At 34.4% G+C, this 20,238-nt stretch overlaps 1 protein-coding gene across 2 annotated transcripts; it reads left to right on the top strand.

The window, feature by feature from the left end:
- The first annotated feature begins 1,607 nt into the window (after positions 1–1,607).
- On the top strand, positions 1,608–18,385 carry LOC120352910 (ras GTPase-activating protein 1-like). Of its 2 annotated transcripts, none has more exons than XM_039435237.1 (5): positions 1,608–1,812; positions 5,792–5,941; positions 9,988–10,194; positions 13,789–13,991; positions 18,035–18,385. In XM_039435237.1, the coding sequence occupies exons 1-5, from the start codon at positions 1,622–1,624 to the stop codon at positions 18,286–18,288; spliced, it is 1,005 nt and encodes a 334-aa protein (XP_039291171.1). In that variant the 5' UTR covers positions 1,608–1,621; the 3' UTR covers positions 18,289–18,385. The 2 variants fall into 2 exon arrangements, with proteins under 2 accessions (XP_039291171.1, XP_039291172.1); XM_039435238.1 differs by lacking the exon at positions 1,608–1,812 and adding an exon at positions 2,325–3,164 and having other exon boundaries at positions 18,035–18,383.
- Positions 18,386–20,238: the final 1,853 nt, after the last annotated feature.

The raw sequence follows: 20,238 nt of genomic DNA, 5'->3' as shown, positions 1-20,238 counted from the left end.
AACCCTGTCGGTATTTTGGCGTGCTCAAAGGCGCCTCGGGCGAGCATTGAATGTACGTGTGGACGCGATTTTGCCTATACGGGTGAGGCAAAACGTAAACATTGAAGGCGTCATAACCTAATTCCAATGAATTAGGTTAATGAATGACAAATCAAACTGTGATCCAATAACTAATTGTAAATTGTAGGATTTTTGTAATTTTGTAGGATATGTGGATTGTCAAATATTTAAATAGAAACATGCATGGAGTATATAATTCGTATCATGATTAACAAATTTGGAACTGCATAATTTAAGTGAAAAAAGCTTCTCTACAGGGTTCCTACAAGAAAGTATAGCTCAAATATTATTTACTGTGGCTATCAAATCATCTTGTGTTTGTTTCATGTTATCAATCAGAGTTGTTAAAAAATTGTAATCTTCAATATGATATTATACGTTTTAGATAGCTAGGCTATCTATAGAGAGATTTATTCAAACTTTGAACTAGTATTCCCTTGAAGCTAATCTTTTGGAGAATCTTGTTTTGTCATGTGTATGAGCAGAGTTAGTTTAAAATGGGCAGCAATTTAGTATTTGATTCAATTTATGGCTAATTTCCTTAAAGAAGACTGTCAATTTTGTGAGACAGTGTTTTAGGTCATCAAAACTTCTGGAATTATTGTTGAATTTTTCTTTTTCTGAGATTCTGAATAGATATTGGAAACCAACAAATGAATCGCCTAATGCCAAGAATCTCAAAGTTAGAGCCAATCGTTCTTGTGGAGTTATTGCTTCCCTCATGATGATATCATTTTTGTTTAGATAAACTAGTTGAATTAGATTCAGTATACATACATACATATATATATATATATATATATATATATATTATATATATATATATATATATATATTAGATTCATTAACAACATAATGTTTTGACAACCTAAGAAAGATTGAATTGTCAATATTATGTCATGTAGCAATTTATTTCCTTACTTCAACCTACAATCGTTCAACCCATCAACATTGTTTGTCAAGTTTTATTTTTGATTTTATTATATAAGTCATTGAAATGAAATGATACTGCTGCAATTTTGTGATAACTATCTTCAATGATGGAATGACGCCATTGTTGTCATGTTGTGGAAAATCTACATCTACCATGTCTTTGTGTCGTCTGCAAATCAGATAGCTTTTTGAATGCTGAGGCATACGTGGATCGCGTCCACAAGGACGTACAGTGAATGTTGAGGCATATGTACATACGATTGTTCGCGCGAATCTGTACGGACGTGTGTACAAGGCTAAAGACACAGCGCGCAGACAGACAGACATGATGTCTACGTAGTAGCGGAACGAATAACAAGTGGAACCGTTCCAATAGATGCTTTGTCAGATTTTTACACCCCCCCAATTTTGCTGTAATCTTAACATATTGCCATAATTTTTTAAAAACTTTGAATGACAACTCTAATGTAAAAGCTCAAGTTTCTAGCTTGGCGTTGCGTGACGTCAAGATTGGTGGATTTCGCAGTAGATTTTGGCTTCATCGACTTTCAATATGAATATACAATGGGCCGTGTCTATTCTATAACTGCTCTAAGCTCAACTCTATCAATGACTCAAAACAACAAACATGGCCGAGTTTATAAGAGGTACTGGAATGGTTTTAGCGAAAGAAAAACAAATTCATGGCTCCCCAAGTACTGGAAGCGATGAAGGAGCTGACACAAATAATTTGAACGATGAATTTGATTCATTTTTAGGCGATCAGGATGAACCGGACAGTACAAACACGAATAATGTGGCTGCCCCACCGGAAACGCAGTAAGTTTAAATCATTTATTGATCAATTCAAGTTTTTAAGTAATTTAATTCCTTAAAATTAACAATAGAATATACAACTATAAATATAGAATTCAAACAATTCAATTATTTAGAATTTAACTTATATGTTATAGCTTATATAAGTATCGTACCGTACTACACGCCGAGATTCAACTGTCATGTTTTGTTCATTCGTTAAAATGTTTTGACTTCTTAAACATCAACAAAACAATTTTAAACGTATGACTCATAATTTGGCCAATTTCCAAACCTTATCTTCTACTACCAGCTTTATGTTTTATTCCAATTTAAAACAAAGCACAATCTTCTAGGCAACTTACACATACAAACTCATCATGTTAACTTTGCGATAAGAACGAATGGTCATTTTAATAGTTGTATAGTTATAAGCTATGTATTTTTGACCTCAGTTCCTTATCATCTATTCCGGTAGATTGGTTTAAATATAGACAAAAGTTATCTCCAGTGTCGTTTCTAGATTTGTCAGTAAGCTATGTTCTTTGAATTACGGTAGTGTGCTCTGTTTTCTAGTTTCAGCGCAGCTTGAATTTATTCCTTAAATTATTTTTCAATTGTTGGATATCAAAGTAATCACTTACTAAACTGATGATTTTATTCTTATCTTTATATCGAATCTCAGTTTAGATAGCATTAGTAGGCTAATCTTTTTTAATACTTCCATTAGTGGCCGATTCTCTTGCTCTCAAAACTTAGTATCCTTGTAAATCTACAAATATATTTTTATAGTCTGATCTTCAGTTAAATGAAGCTATGGTCTCTATCATTATGTGTTCCATTTTTCGGCTATATGCACAGTCTACGTTTCACGTTACTCGAGGATTAGGATAAATAGAGCTTTTTGCAATAGCCTATAACTGAATAAACGGTGCAGTAGTCTACAGAATATAAGCTGATGTATTTCCATTCTCAAGTCTTGTTTCAGCTAGCATTTGGTTGTTAAGTGCTTTGGAATAGTGAATTGGTGACTACAGTGTCAAATGTAAAAATTAATACCGTTTATTAATATAGATTTTGATTGTCTGAATTTTTACCAACCTTGGAAACTGACTGATTGAAAATGTTTCACAATGTTATGGCCTTTACAACTGATATCGAGTTCTAGAATCCTCTTTATCGAGTTGTATAGGGTAGATGAGTTACTGTTTATGTTAGAGAACAGTAACGTCTAAGTGATTCTGTGCACATGGGAGGAAAATATATGTTTTAGCAGCCTAAGTGAGTTATTACGCCATCTAACTTATAGTCAAGTGATGAGAAATGTGTTCAGAAAAGAATAGCTCGTATATAAAGCTTCAAAAGAACAATTCTCCGTAAGTGAACACTGTTATTGATTCTTAACTTGATACAATAAGTTCATGTTAGTTTTACTGCAAATAGACTAATTTATATCGGACAAATGGGTAGAAATTTCCACGTAAGGTTTCGAGACACATCCAGGCACTAATATCTAAAAATAATACACAAAAGTCGGCATTGTTACTTACTTACTTGTTACTTCTTTTGTTTTCTCCGCAGTCTGCTTGACCGGGGAATCGTCTTTTTCGTCCCATCGTGGGGGTGTCGGTGTTCACCTTTTTAAGGTGTGAGAAGGTGTGGTCATCAATGAATTCTGTAATGCTATAGTATGGTCTGTCCATCAGGTATTGTTTTAGGCTTGTTATGAAGGTGTTGCCATTCACTAGGGATTTTATGTTGCCAGGAAGCAGGTTAAACAGATATGCCCCCGAATAGGCTGGAGATTTACTATACTTTTAAGTCGATGCTGGGGGAGGCTTATGTCATCCACGTTGCGTGTTCTATAACTGTGCTTATCTCGTCTTAAAGCCGGACTTTGGTTTACCACTAGGATGATGATGGATTCCAGGATGTATATCGAGATTACTGTGAGGATACCTGTCTGCTTAAAGAGTGGTTTACAGTGTTCTATGTAGTTTTCTCTTAGTAGGATTCGCACTGCCCTCTTTTGTCTCTTTAATATTCTCTCGAGATTTCCCTGTGCTGATGAAACGCAGCTTTAAGCCTAGTTTACACATCGCCAATTGGCGAGACAGTTGTCTTTGGACAATTGTCATCACGTGGTTGCGGATTGTCGGAGGCCAGGCTAGTTAAACGAGAAGATGTTTATACACGGCCAACTATTGGCACGTCAGTTGACAGCTAAACATGTCCGAGTTCTTGTCATCTGTTGTGACTGAACAGCTGAACTGGCAAAAACAAGATAGCGCTACTTTCCTACTCCGTTCACACGGCGCCAATTGTCGCGACAACTGAGATTCCGAGTGGTGGGGGGGGGCTCGCTGGGCCCAATTGACTGTCCATAGTCTACTCCCGGAGACAGTTGAATTTTGGGACAGTTAGCAAGACAATTGGCCTGAAGTGTTTATAGGAAGACAATAATTTCATGCCAGTCAGTTGCCTTATGACAATTGTCTCGCCAATTGGCATCGTATAAACTAGGCTTTAGATTTCTATTTTTATTTATATCCAAGAGTACCCCTAACGAAAAAAGACAATTCTCTTTATACATTATTGTAAGCAAAGCTTCAGCTGATGAAAATCTTACGCACAATGGTTATTATATAATTATGTATAGTGAGTTCCATGCTATAATGGCAGTGGAGAAGGTAGGTAACAGCTATGTCGATTCTGTGCCTCACAACTGCCTTCTATTGAGCAAGGTCTATAGAAACAGTTCAAGACACGATCCCATGGTGCATTGCAAAATTGCCATATTGAGTTATCAATCTGCTGTTATCATTGGTTGCGTTCAAAGCCACTGATCAATTCCATCGTGTTTTTTTTTTACGTTCAGTAAAAAACCTGATCAAAGATTAGTGATCACAGATGAACCACAGAATGGAAAATCGGCTAGTATCCTGACGCCATAATCCGCCATCTTGAAAGAATGTGTAGCATTGTTTAATATAGCGGTAGTTTTAATTTCCAACAAGATGATGCAGTCATGTGTCGAGGTCTTGGTGCACTCAAGTCTTGGTTAGATTGATACCTTCCATTCTGTATGTAGGCCTATTCTGTGGCTGAACGGTTGCTCATGAGTCATGACTGACAGATGTTTCGTCTTCTGCTTTTATCTGTAAACAAAACTAGAACCTAACCTATCTCATTGTATAATCAATTGAAATGAGAAACCATAAAGTGATTGCAGTTGTTTAAATGCTTTGGATAATATTTTAAATGTTATTGAAATTTGTAATCATGCACTTCTGTGCTCCCAAATACATTATAACGGAGTCCATTATAATTGTAAACAACCTCGTATTCAGCCATGTCTGTTCACGTTCAGCTACTCTGTTTACGTATTTTTCCACCGGTGGAAAAGTATGATGAACTGATCAGTGAACGAACCAGATATGACGTAGGCCTACTTCTTTTTATTATCAGTTAGACCAAAGACCTTGAAGATGTATAAACCCACAATGCCTATGCCTTCCCAATGCTAGCTCTTACTTGAAATTAAAGGCTACCATTGAGGTGATTTAGCGCGAGATATTATATAATATGTTTTTGTTATATTATAGATTAAAAAAATCTTCTCTTAAAGATCTTTAGTATGTAATAATCTTCCAGGTTGTCCTCTCAATTGCCGATTTCAAATTCCAAGTATAGGCTACTAACGCTTCATGTGTGTCTATGCGTCTTGGTCTTTGAGCCACGTTCACTCACCGGTCTCATCGTTTACTCACCGATCAGTGGCTTTGAACGCAACCATTTTAGCTTCAACATAACAAGATGTGTAATTAGAAACTCAGGGTTAAATTCTGTTTTATACCCCTTCGCTCTTGTGCGGGAATTCTACTCCCTCAGAGAGATTACAGACCTTGACAGTTAGTATTCATTAATGAGTAGGCCTACCCAAACAATTTAGTTTGTTTGGACTGTCGGGTGTCTAGTTGATTGATTTATTGATTGATTGCAGGTGGTACCATGGGCGATTGGACAGATGTACGGCGGAAGAGAGACTGTGGTCTGCCGGGGATATGGGCAGTTACCTAGTGAGGGAGAGCGACAGAAAACCCGGCTCATATGTGCTGTCTTACTTGGGACGCACGGGCATCAACCATTTCAGGTGAGTTTCCAATGCATGCAAACTCAGTAAACGAGTCATTCATAAAATAAAAACAGCTTCATTGTAGTATCAAAGCCAATATTACCGTAAAAATCAGACTATAGAATTATTCATTATAAATCAAATGTCGAGTGGATTATTAATTGCATGCAATGACGCATGCATAACTAATACAAAAAAGGAGTCTCCTTCAAACGCCAATATTACCTTAAAAATCACACTACCGGTATAGAATTATTCATCATAAATCAAATGAGTGGATTATTAATGCATGCTTAACTTGGTGAAAAATCAGCTGTTGTGTGGACTGATAGTTGCATGCAATGACGCTGGCAATTAATAACTGAAAGTATTTTCTCTCGACCTTTCTCTGCTTTCAACTCGGGCTGACCTGTTGCCAGTATGTCTTGAAGGAGATTAGCACTTTTGATACACCAACCACAACAACCATTAGTCGTTTTCACACCGATATCTCGCCGACACGACAGGACAGAATTTACTCTGATGGACAGAGGAGGTTGTGGTTTATAACTGCGCAAGGTCTACTGTTCACAGAACTACTAGTTTGAAGATATCAACTTAATAACAGGGAGAAGACTCGTTTTCTCGTCTTTGTAAAAGCTACTCTGGTTTTATTTGAATATATCAATTTTATAAGATCCTTTACTCGCGTTTGTGAAGGCTATTTTTGTTTCATCTGCAAAAAAATATAAATTTGAAGAAGTGGTAGGCGGAAGCTCGCTTTGCTGGCCGTTATAGGCCTCCGCTCGATTGTAAGTACTACAAAAACTAAGGAGAATCTGCTAATAATAGTATTTTATGAGTAGTTCTCATCAAGGTCGTTTACCTGAGATCGATAATGGCGTAACAACCGGAACTGGTATCTTGATTTTTGGTAAATCTGTGGTTTGACAATATCTAGTCGTTTTATTCACTAATGATTGTATAGTCTTATGGAAGTGTTGACACAGAAGTACGAATTCTCCTTTGCCTTCTTCTTCTACTGCTTATTCTTCTTATCTCTTTCTCCTATTTCCCAATAGTATTTTTCACTTTAAACTGTCAGCATTATTAATGAAAAACATTAAAGTTTCTCATCAAACTAATACAATTGAAGAGACTTGAGAAAATTGTCAAAAAATCCACTTTATTTTAATAAAAACTATTATTTCAGAGAAGCATGCTTTCATTTGTGTGCTCACACATCATCAGCTGTGAAATAATATTATTTTTTTTTAATAAAGTGAATTTTTTGACAATTATTTCGCAAGTCTCTTCAATTATGGAAAAATTACACAACATCAATAATATTCACTCCACAAACGTAATACTCACAATTTCAAATTATCCACACTAGTCCTATATTCATAACATATCCATATTTTTATTCCCCTTCATCTTCTTCTTCTGTCTACTTTTCCCTTTCCCCCTCCCTAATTTCCTTCTTTGTCTTCTTTTTCTCTTCCAGCCATTGAATTATCTAGTTATCTGTTAATGAAAGAACATTTATATTATCCATATTATGTTCTATCTTCATTTTATCCACCTGTATTTATTTCTTGGTTTAATTTATTTTACAAGGTAATATATTTATTTTCATTTCATTTATTAATTTAATTGCATGTGTGTGTAAATTTTTGCATTACTTTGAATTTGTAGAACATTTAAATTGAACTTATACATGAAAGAGTTGATGAGTTGCATTACTTTGAATTTGTAGAACATTTAATTGAACTTATACATTGAAAGAGTTGCTCTGCAGCATCCCTGCCAATTTCTAATAACCATCTACTCAAATGTTGCTTGTAGGTGTTTATACTGTAATTCTCAGACTGTTTTAAATGATTGGAAACGTTTCTATATACAATATATGACAGATGTATTTACTGTTATTTTTAAAGCAGTTATGTAGGAGTCGGGGATGAGCAATACCAAAGTTAATTAGATTTCTTGTATTTTGAGTATGAACCAAATTATTGAAAATGAAGTGTTTGTTGTAGTATTATGTAATTCATTAAAACTCGTATGTAAAGCTGTCTAATATTAAAAACTTGAAACTCTTGAAATAGCATGGGAAGCATCTCTATTTTAGAAACTTACATTGCAAATAGGTTGGAAGGTCCAAGCTCAGATGAGGAAGCATATAGAGAAGTCAGTAAGCCAACTAAATTCAATACCTCAACCATAAATTTGACCAACATATGAAATATGTGTTTGTATGCTAAAATTACATGCTTCATATTGATATACTATAAAACTTATAGGCTAAATATTTTTTAATATTCAATGTTATTCAAAATGCCAGTCAAAGAATATTTCCCATGAACAAATACTAATCAAATTTGGAATGCGAACTTCATCATAGCTGTTGTAGTTATGAGTCGGCCATCATTGTTACAACTTTTGCCGACAGATAGCGCATAGCGCTGTCGGCAGTGAACTGAGCTTACTGCCAGCTGTTTACTTCTTAGGCTATGTTGTAAAACATTGTTACTGGTCACATAAGTTTCTAAAATTATTTTATTTGCAGTTTTTATAAATTTAGGTGGAGGAAAAATGTTGTGTACATCACGAGTGAAAAATTCCTTTTCTCCCTCAGGGAAATTGTTGCCCCCGGCATCGCCTCGAGAATCTTTTCCTCAGGGAGATAAAGTTGTATTTTTCACTCTAGATATACAAATAACATTTTGTAGTCTATTCTATTCTATAAAACGTTAAACGTTGAAAACAACTGCTGTGTGGTTGTCATTAAGTTTATAACTAGTAGTTCTGTGAACAGTAGACCTCACGCAGTATTCTCATCCACAAGTACCTGATTGAAACTATAGACCTTATGGAAATACAGCAATAGACTGGCTTCTCCACACATCTGTGTAATCACTTGTCAGCTGATTTATGACTAGTAGTTCTGTGAACAGTAGACCTCGCGCTCAGTTAGTTACATTGAACTGTTGTTATGTTTTCTCAAAAATTAATAAATAATTCATCTACTTACTTACTTACTTACTTTTCTTATTCGTCACAATTATTGAACTGCATTAAGGGAGCAACGATCCCGCAGTATATGACACGTCAAAGTTTAATCTAATATCTACCATCCCTCCTATTTCAACACTACAGATCCCACATAACATACATCAATCAAACACTACTCAACAAGGAAGTCTGCTAACCTGTACGGACACAATACAATAAGGAATTCCCTAAGTGTTTTTTTGAACTCCTTCAAGCCATCAATTTCTCTTATGTGAGATGGGATTGAATTAAATATTTTCATTCCCATATATAACGGGCCACTCTCCAGCAGGCTTAGTCTGTGATGTGGGTAAACAAAACCTCTAAATCGAGTATTATGGGGATGACTCACCTGGTTCTCCTCATAAATTCGTCTATTTTTAAAAACGAAGATTGCTAAATCTAATATATAAATAGCAGGAGCCGTCAGCAATCTCTTTTCTTTAAAATAAAATGTCAATTAAAAATGTCTAGAAGAAATCCTAAATAAACATAGAGCTTTCTGTCCTATATCATACCGTGACGTGTCGTCCCGGAATGTGAGTGTGAGTGCTGTTATCAGGTCTGGCTGCAACTGTCTACAACGTTGATGGAAAGATACTATTTTCAAGATGTTCGATGTTTTTGAACGGGTAGTATTATAGTCAACTGTCTACTAACGTTAATGGAAAGATACATTTTCAAGATGTTCGATGTTTTTGAATGGGTAGTATTTTAGTTCACTAGACAGCTGATTTATGATGAATAATTCTATAGTCTGATTTTTACTCTAATATTGGCGTATGAAGGAGGCACCTTTTTCCTTTTATATTATCCTTGAAATGCAAAATTTCCAAAAACCTTGTATATACGTCGACGCGCAATTAAAAAAGGAACATACCTGTCAAATTTCATGAAAATCCATTACCGCGTTTCGCCATAAATGCGCAACATATTCACATTTAAACATTAAGAGAAATGCCAAACCGTCGACTTGAATCTTAGACCTCACTACGCTCGGTCAATAAATTTTGTAAGTGTTTTTGTTGCAGGATAACAGCAGTATGTGGAGACTTCTACATAGGCGGCAGGCAATTCGATTCTCTTCCCGATCTGATAGCCTACTACACCAGTTGCTCGGATCTGCTCAAATCAGAGCGTCTCGACAATCCAGTTGCCCCTCCTGAACCAGTCAATGACAAGAAACGAATTGTGGCCATACTGCCTTACACCAAGATGCCTGACACTGATGAGCTCAGGTGAGTGGTTCGGAATACACCTATCACGGGTTTGGTGATGTCAAGTTACTCCTAGTCATTGGGACAAGTGAATGAAAACTAGTCAAGGTTATAGTGAGGCACACGTTATAATGGCGGTGGTGAAAGATAGGAGAACAGTGCTGCTGATTCTCTATAGAATATATTGAGATTTCTATAGAATATTATATTATTGCTGATACTGATATATCTGATGAAATATCAACTGTTCATTCCTGTTGAAATAATAATCTATTATATATTATATTCGTCATGAAAATATATCCAATTTTTCAATGATCAAATTATAAATTTTCATAATAAATTATTGATATTGAATGTTCATATTTCTACATTGTTGAAAAACGATCTGACTATGTTGTAGAGGAAGAAAAGGATAGCACTCTATGCTTTATCGAATGATGATCAAGGATAACAACACCAATGTTAATCAAATATAGTTATTTGTGCAACTAGTGCGCAAAGTGACAGTTTGCTGCACCGAAAGAAACGTTTACGCCCGAGCCGTAGGCGAGGGCGGAATGGCTTCTTGAGTGCAGCAGAGGAACTTTGCGCACGTATTTCACATTTATTTTTTCCTACAGTTACCATTGAATATGATAAGTGGTTGATTGAATGATTATGGGTAAAATGATGGCTGAAATCCATCAAATGTTTGTGTGTGTGTGTGTGATGCTGTTATTAATATCAACTTTAATTCATTTAAAAATTAATAATCCAATTGAAGTTGAAAATTCTCAGCCAAAGTTCTCATTTTTATTCATTCAAGAATCAGAAAAAATACAGATGGAACAAAAACTTCACATTCAAAATACACGCAAACAGCTTGTTGGCTGAACCGAGATGCAAGATGGCTGAACTGACAAGCGCGCGACCTAGCGGGAAGAATCGTACCTAAGTTTGTTTCATCCAGCTAAAAATTACTGAAACACGATTCAGAAATTCAGACTTTTGCTCAAATTAACAAGAAAAATGCTCAAAGTAAACTGAAAAATATTTATAAAAATAACATAGACAACAGAGAATATTTATTGTAGTATTGTTATGTTTTTTATTTATATGAATATCGAACGGTAATCATTTAACCTCAAAATTCGAATTATATAATGTATATTTGCTACTTTTTTCATTTCTTGGAGTTGAAATAATAATATTATCAATAGAAAAGAACTATTATTTATTATTTAATGATGAGAATTCGTAAATGATGATTATTTAATTATGATTTAGATGAACATTATTCTTGTTTTGGATTTCTAGATTGGGATTTTATCATAAATGTAGGGTAGCCATTGAAATGATTCTTATCTAAATCTAACCACAGTCATTTTTACCAACTTAATTTTTGTTTTCGTGCACTAATCCTCCATATAAGCCACCAACTATTTTGTGTTGCCATGTTGCAAATCTGGAGTGCAGAAAAATTTTTTCCCGCACTAGAGCGGAAAAGTGAATCTGCGTTCTGTAATCAGTGCAGGAATCGTCACTTTTCAAGGTAACTGTATGAAAATGTCATAACAAGATCTACGCGTACCGTAGTTTTGCCTCCGTGACTTTGAAACGGTATATAGCAAGATGAGGTTCGCGGGGTAATATCATAGAGAAACAATAGCGTAAAGTAGATATTCCATGGTATAGGGCGTTTGTATCGCAACTTTTACTGTTATCTCAACCCGATAGTTCATGTAATTCTTTCCCGTGAAGCTGTGTGAGACTGGTAGTCTCTCATATTGTGCCGTTCATACACTCTCACCCCAACAAAACAATAAAATTCGACAATAATCAACAGTAATCGGCTTGAGATAACAGTAAAAGTTGCGACATAAACGCCCTATACCATGGGATATCTACTTACGCTATTGTTTTTCTATGTTAATATTTTTACTGCTTTGCTAAAACATTAGGCTTCATAAACCCTAGATCCCTAGATGGAGGAAGCTCCCTACACACAGAGATTCTTCATGAATGAGAGAGTTGCAACATATCACCAATGGGAAGAGCATGTTGAACGAATGTCAGCTGATAGGCTTCCACTGAAAATCTCCAAGTATAAGCCGGTAGGCAAAGCTACAGTACCCGGACTGTAAACTTGTGTTGTGCTAAAAACACGTAACTCCAAAAAACTCCTTGTGTATCTTTTCGGTAGGGATGGGTATCGAAAGACAAAACATCGATGTTTTGAACATCGATGTTTTTCTCCTAAACATCGATAAGTGAAAAACATCGAACAGTAAACATCGATGTTTTTAAACATCGACGTGTTGCCGTACATTTTACGGAAGATTATTATATATCCTTAGAGTAACTCAGATAGTGAAATCAATTTCCTTTTTCATGTACATGTAAAAGAAAGGGACAGAGCTTTTAAAAAGTAGTTAACAATAAAGGAATATTATTGATTGGCAGCAACGAAACTGAAAGTTAATAAATTGTTTGTAGTTGTAGGTAATCAGACTCTACGTTATCAACGGAGATTGCTATTTAATCGAATATAAAAAAGAAAATCCAATAATCTAAAATATTGTTTCATAGATTTGAATATTTGTTTAGTATAAGAGAAATTAAGACGGTATTATTCTTTTGTCCAAATCTCGAAATACTTAAAAATACAAAAAAAACTCCTAAAGTGACTACAATTTTATCTGGAGCTATTGTTTCAATGTTTTAACTGTTACTAATTGGAATTACAGCAATTTTAGACTTGGTATTCAAGTAACAGTCTTTCAAATAATTGAAGTCAGGTTGTGACTAGAAAGATACATCAACTTATTATAGTTCACAAGATTTGTCATCTTCATAGTTGAGTCAGAAACCTCTCGGGATATCCTCGAAGATTCTGTCTTGGGATTTCATCCAAGCTAAATTTTAGCAATCTTTGTTACTCATAATCGTATTCATTCAATACCTGATAGTTTTATTTAGGAAATGAGAATGAATAGAGGTGTTTTTTTATGGCTATCTACACTCCATACTAAACGAGGACCTCTATTCCAGAGCTAGATTATTAATTATTGGTATTAAATGTATGTTGAGGAAAGCACTTGTAATAAGAAAAACTCTTTCTTCCTAAGAAACGAAAAATCCGACCTCTTATTCAATTCTAAATGGGTATCTAACCTTGACAAGGGCTACAGTTACGTAAATCTTCAAGAGTATCCAACAGTCTCACATAAAAATACAGAGAGCCTGATTGAAAAATTTCTTTTTGTTGGGAAAAACATCGAATGACCGATGTCTAGGTAAAACCATCGATAAGTGAAAAACATCGAACAGTAAACATCGATGTTAAAAACATCGATGTTTGATGTTGAAACATCGATGTTTCTAAACATCGATGTATCGATACCCATCCCTACTTTTCGGGTGTAACAGGTTGCTTTTGAGAAGATTCAAAAGAACATCTGTTGCTTATGGAAAGATAGATTTTCCAAATTGTTGTATGTTTTTGTTTGGGTAGTATTGTGGTATAGTGGCCCTCCGCCAATAGGCAAAGCTACAGGACCCGCACTGTACTCCCATACAATCAAATTACATACAATATTCTTGCTAATGATGCAATCTATTTGTTTTGCACAGTTTTCAAAAAGGTGACATCTTCTTCGTGCACAACGATATGGGCGAAGGATGGCTGTGGGTGACTGCCCATCGGACAGGGGAGCAAGGCATGATATTCCGCGACTTGGTCGATGATTTAGATGACTCCATCGACCCTAATACTGTATTCAGCTGGTTCCATCCTAATTGCACCAAGTCAGAAGCTGTGGATCTGCTAGTTAAATGTAAGGGCACTTTGATTTTCTAGTCTTGTAAAGTCCTCACTGAGAAATTGAATAGTAAGTCTTGGACTTCATTAATAGACTAGCAGGTAATCTTGAAAGAATTCAAAGTAGGCCTTTAACCATCCTCGGTAAATGAATAAATTAATAAGGAAAATTTAAAGTTAATCAGTCTAGTAGTTCAGACGTTTATTATTATTTATTCATTTATTCCTTGAAAAAGCATTACAATAATTCACAATTTAGAAATATAACAACAAAATGAATCAATAGGAAATACAAATAAACATAAGGAACTACTTCCCCAAAAGAGCAAGCTCGAGCTTGGGGAAGGAGCAGCCGTACTTTGACTACTTACTTATTATTAATTAACATTACAGTATATACATTAACAACTAAAATCAAATCCTTTCAATAAACAAGATAAATCAGTGATGCTATAATAGATCAATATATTTACATACAATATGTGTTAGGTGCAACAAAATTGTAAATTATAATAAATTATAATAATGACCTGATATTGCCTAGCCCAGTGTATAACATGATATAAGATGTGGTACAAAATGAAATCTATTCAATTGGAATAATTACTATACTAATGTAATCCAGAAATTCTCGGCACTATCCCAGCCATGAGAGCTAACCAGATACTTTTTCAAATGTAGTCCAAAGTTTTTTTGGGCGAGTAAACCTCTCAAATTACTTGGAAGAATATTAAAAAATAATGGAGATAAATATATGAAGCTACGCTGACCAGCAGTAGTCAATAATCTAGGAACAGTAACCAGACCTGACTCCTCCCGTCTTGTAATAGCACAATCCGTTCTATTAATGAAATGAAAAAGTGATAGCTTCTTATAATATAATATGATGTGTTTCAGATATATCTGTCTAATCGGTAGAACTGAAAATTCCAAAAAAGCCAATCTTGTTGAATACATTCTATTCTTTTTCAGAATAATTTTTAATATTAAATTTTGTATTGTTTTTACTGGTTTTAGAACATTTGTATATGCACCACCCCAACCCACAATACCATATTGGAGCAATGACTGTGCCAGTGCATAATACACCATCTTCATGACTTTCATAGGCAAAACAGAACGTAATTTCACAAATAAATAAAGCTTTCTAGATCGTGTAGTAAGCTGCGACAAATGTACATCCCACTTTAAATGCTGATCAACCATTACTCCAAGATATCTGATACTGCTAACCTTCTCTATTTTATTACAATTAACTGAACACCCTAAATCTACATGACTAAGACAATTTGGAGAATGCAAAACAAGTGACATATTAACTGGCTGATTCTGTATATTCAAGGAAAAAGAGATGTATTTTGTTTTGGACAAATTCAGAGTCAGTTTTCTTCTATCAAGCCATTTTTTTACTTCTCCCAGTCCCCTAGCAGCTGAGTCATATGTGCTTGCCCAGTTTTCTTCATGAAAAATTAAAACTGCATCGTCTGCAAATGACAATATTTTCCCATTGATTAAATAAGGTTACAAAAGTCATTAATATAGATCAGGAAGAGGCAAGGTCCAATCACTGTTCCCTGCGGGATTCCCATTTTAACAGATTTATATTCACTAACAGTGTTATTGACTCTAACACATTGTTGCCTATTCTTTAAATAACTGCAAAACCATCCCAGTGCCACATCCTCAAGACCAAGGCTACGGAGACAATCAAGTAGACGATCATGGCAAACTGTATCAAAGGCTTTTGCAAGATCAAGAAAAATAGCTATTTGTCTCCTACCTACATCCAAGTTTAAGATTGTTTCTTGAACAAAAGCAGCAATTGCTTCCTGTGTTCCCATCCCCTCTCTAAAACCAAATTGATTTTTTGACAGAATATTATTCACTTCCAAAAATTTATGTAGCTGTCTCTTTACACATTTTTCAATTATTTTAGCCAAATTCGAAAGTAAACTTATAGGTCTATAGTTGGTAATTTTCCTTTTGTCTTGTGATTTGAATATTGGTTTTACTACAGTTGTTTTAAAAGAATCTGGAAAAATACCTTGTTCAAAACTTGCATTAATAATGTGTTTGAGTGGAGAGGCAACAATACTTTTAACAGATTTCAAAACAGATACAGCAATGCCATCATGACCAGGCCCAGATGCACCTATAAGACTCTCGATCGCCTCCACAACCTCAGTCTCTGATACATATTGAAAAGTAAAATAATCTTGCGGATTGTGGGGATTGTCTGGTTGCAAATCATCACCAGGCTCACTAGGAATATTTTGTACCATTTTCTCTCCTATAGAGATGAAAAAATCGTTAAAAGCATTAGCACATATATTGGGATTATCCCTAGCACTATAGACATTACCATCAATTTCAATTTCTTCCAAACACTCCTTCCTTATTTTACAACCAGCTACCTCCCTAACTACATTCCAAGTCCGTTTTACATCATTTCCAGCCTCCTCAATTTTTCTGCTATAATACAATCGTTTAGCTTCTCTAATAATAATTATAAGCCAAACTTTACAAAAAACGTTCAAAATTTGCAACGAATTGCTGTAAAAGTAAGTTGATGTAAAAGTTGTAAATCATGTTGTATATTAAGCAGCTGAAATCATGTGTCAGCGCGTGTGATAGCTCCCAAAAAGCCTCAGCTGATGTTATGAATGAATGAATGGAAAACTGTAATAATAGTATGCAATGAATTCTTCAGCTCACTAAGGCCCGTTTGCACAGTGACAGTTTAAACTAAATTTCATTTTAAACTAGATCAAATCCGTTTCAAGTCTCGTTTGTTAAAATTTGTTTCATTTTGCCACCAGCTGACCAAATTCAGTTTAAGCTTTGAATGTGCAAACGGCCCTAAGTGATAAATCACAACATTTTTTTATCCTGCACTTTCAATGATATAAGTTATCCATAGTTTTAAACTTGATACCTCCCTCGCGTTCGCTACCATATCAAACTATGTTGTATCCAGCTGAAATCATGTGTCAACGCATGAAGGTCTGTCTGTGTCTTAGACCAGTTATAGAATAGACACGCTTCATTGTATATTCACACTGAAAGTCGATGAAGCCAACATCTACTGCCATATTGCCCCATCGTGACGTCAGTATTATATAATATATAATTATTTAATTATAAGTTCTTGATTATATAATTTTAGTTCTTTAATAATATTACTTCCATCTGAAATAGACAATCTGCTATGGAAAACAATGTAAACACACTCTACAGAAAAGTTTTCTATACGATGCTGACGTCACGATGGGGCGATATGACAGTAGATGTTGGCTTCATTGACTTTCAATAAGGGGCGTGTCTATTCTATAGCTGGTCTAAGGTCTGTGTGATAGCTTCCAAAAAGCGTCAGCTGATGTCATGAATGAATGGAAAAACTGTTGTAATCACATGCAATGGCTGACTGAATGAACAAAATTTTTACTTTCCTTGCCCTATTACCATAGGTAAGGAAAGTATTGCTTTCCGAAAAAAATTAAGGTACCCCAATTTCTACATTTCTATACGTTTCAAGGTCCCCTGAGTCCGAAAAAATGGTTTTTGGGTATTGGTCTGTATGTGTGTGTGTGTTGTGTGTGTGTGTTCCTTAAGGCAGTGTTTCTCTTTGACGTCTCCTCTTTGCACTATTGTATTTTTCTGTGTTTTTTATTGATTGTGACGATTCAATGTTGTGAAGCTTGTCTTTAATATGCAACTACTTGAATAAATGAAATTTGATTGATTGATTGATTTTAATAACGGCAAGGAAAGTTGTGTGAGTGCGCCACACCAGAATTTTTTCTTATGTACTTTCAATGTTATTTTTATATCCTGAAAAAGGACGAAGTAGTGAGTCAATTTTGTTTTCCAACGAACTTTACCTGTAAAATGGTTCGAAAAATACGTGTTCAAAATTTGGAGCTGATTGATCAATTCTTACTTAAGTTATTGTTGAACATACAACAGACGGACAACGACTTTGGCCGTGAGTGAGTCAAAAGTGCGAACTCGCAAACGCTCGTTCAATTAACGTGAGGGAAATGTTTTGTTTGATAACAGCTGGTCCCGGTTCGTTCCTAGTCCGCCCGTCTGACAATTCACCAGGCGACTATTCGCTCTTCTTCCACATCAACAACCAAATCCAGCGATTTCGCATCGAGAAGAAGGGAGTGCGCTATCTGATGGGAGGACGTACCTTCGAGTGCTTGGATGCAGTCATCAACCGATACAGGAAGGAGCAAATCGTTGAAGGCCATTCGCTAATCAGACCCGTTTCCACGGTCAGTCTTGTCTATTGTGGCTCCATCTCTTAGTGAAATTGGTTAATTTCAAGCTTTAAATTGCATAATTATGTTATTCTAAATTTTGGAGATGTGTCAATCATTATGACAACTTTAAAATCAGGTTTTATTTATGTTTTAGAGAAAACAAACAAATACTCGTCACTTGTACAATTACAACACGGTTTAGTAGAGGCTTGAATTGGTGCTTGAAATGTTGATGTCCATTCCAAATTATTCAGTTAGATTAAAATGTATGACTGAATTAAAAAAATAATAATGAGAAGTCAGGTTATGATGACATTTAAATGTAAACAAACACGAAGGAGATGAACTGTTTGAACTTTTTTTTTACTTCTTGAAATTTACCAATTTCACTCTTAGATGGAGCCACCATCACCCGCCTCACCAATTTGCGTTTACTATAGTTACATGCTTATAGTCAAATGTCAGTTTATTGTAAAAATTATTTTCTTTTTCATCTCGGTTTTTTGTAAAACTATTTAAGGTGGCGGTGCAGAGGAAACGCATGGTTTTTTTTTGAACCGCTATTATTCGGCGACGGGAGGAGGTATTGCTCTTGGTAATTCTTTTATTGCATTGTATATAAATAAGTAAATAAGCTTCATTTGTCATAAGGGCCATGCTCCATACAAAGAGTTGCACACTAACAATAAATAATTACAATAACAACATCAACACAATTGATCAACTCCTCTTCGAATTTCGGATAACACTATTGAAATGAAAAATAGTCTCATGTAGACTCCTTAAAAATAACAAGAACACAGATTCAAAGCTATTAAAATATAATTGATTGTATATGGGGAGTAATTTTACATGTCACCGTGACATAAAATACTGTACTAGTAGAACAATAGATGATCTTTCAGATATTGAATATTGACTAAACATTACAACAACAAAAGATAAAACCAATAACCTGCTTTTCAAAAGCTCCAACAACTTTTACTACAACTTTATAAACAACTTGTAAAACAACCCATCAGTTCCAACAATATTTATGATTAGTAATGAACAATTACAATGATATAAATAAATTAAAAAATAAATAAATAAAAGATCATCCCTTAGTCTTTAAGATGTCTAAAGAATAAAGAAATTTTCAATTCAATGTGCTGGTGTTTTAATTTTTTTCGTGAAAATGCTAGGACTATACTTTTGTTTTTCTTATTATTGTTTTATTTATATCTAATTTTTCTTGTTGCTAATTAAGGATTCAATCCATGCCAGTGTTATGTATTGCAATATATTTATGTAGTTAGTTGAATTATTTGTTGAACTATGAATGTTTTTTTGTGATTTTCAAATTTATTATGCAAATTAAAGTGTTAGAATTGCTAATCTGCTATTCACAAATCTATTTTTAAATATAATCGAATGAAAACATGGTATAGCATAAATAATACTCTTTCATTCCTGTGGTTTTCTTGACAAAAATATTTTAAATTTCAATTCAATTAGAATAATTCTCATACTTGGATTATTATCAATGAATAGTGCAACAAAAATATATGAACGATATCAAATATTAAACTTTCCTAAATCACAGGAATCTTTCATTTTAATCTATTCTTAAATATTTTTCTGGAGATATATTAATTTCATAATCTCATCCTTGCTTGAATTGAATTGAAAATTTCTTTATTCATCAAGACAATACAGTCTTTTAGAATCTTGTTTTTTATCAGAATTTTTGACTTCTGTATGTGTAAAGGATGATTTTGTGACGATATTAATAATTCTTTTTGTAATTTGACACTGTTCAGATGTATTTTGTGCATTTTGATGAATAATGAAATTTTCAATTCAATTCAATGTAATTTCGCACGTTAATCGCGCATTGGTCATATATTTGTAAATATCTCTTATTTTATCTGGTGTTACATTTATTGCATCGTATCAAATCGATATTCACATGAAACGTCAATACTTTAATGGAATAAGCCTAGTTTAATGGAA

The sequence above is a fragment of the Nilaparvata lugens genome, chromosome 9, assembly GCF_014356525.2.
Source record: "Nilaparvata lugens isolate BPH chromosome 9, ASM1435652v1, whole genome shotgun sequence".
Classification (NCBI taxonomy): domain Eukaryota; kingdom Metazoa; phylum Arthropoda; class Insecta; order Hemiptera; family Delphacidae; genus Nilaparvata; species Nilaparvata lugens.
Note: the sequence above shows the minus strand (reverse complement) of the source record. Positions and strands in the feature narration are given on the sequence as shown.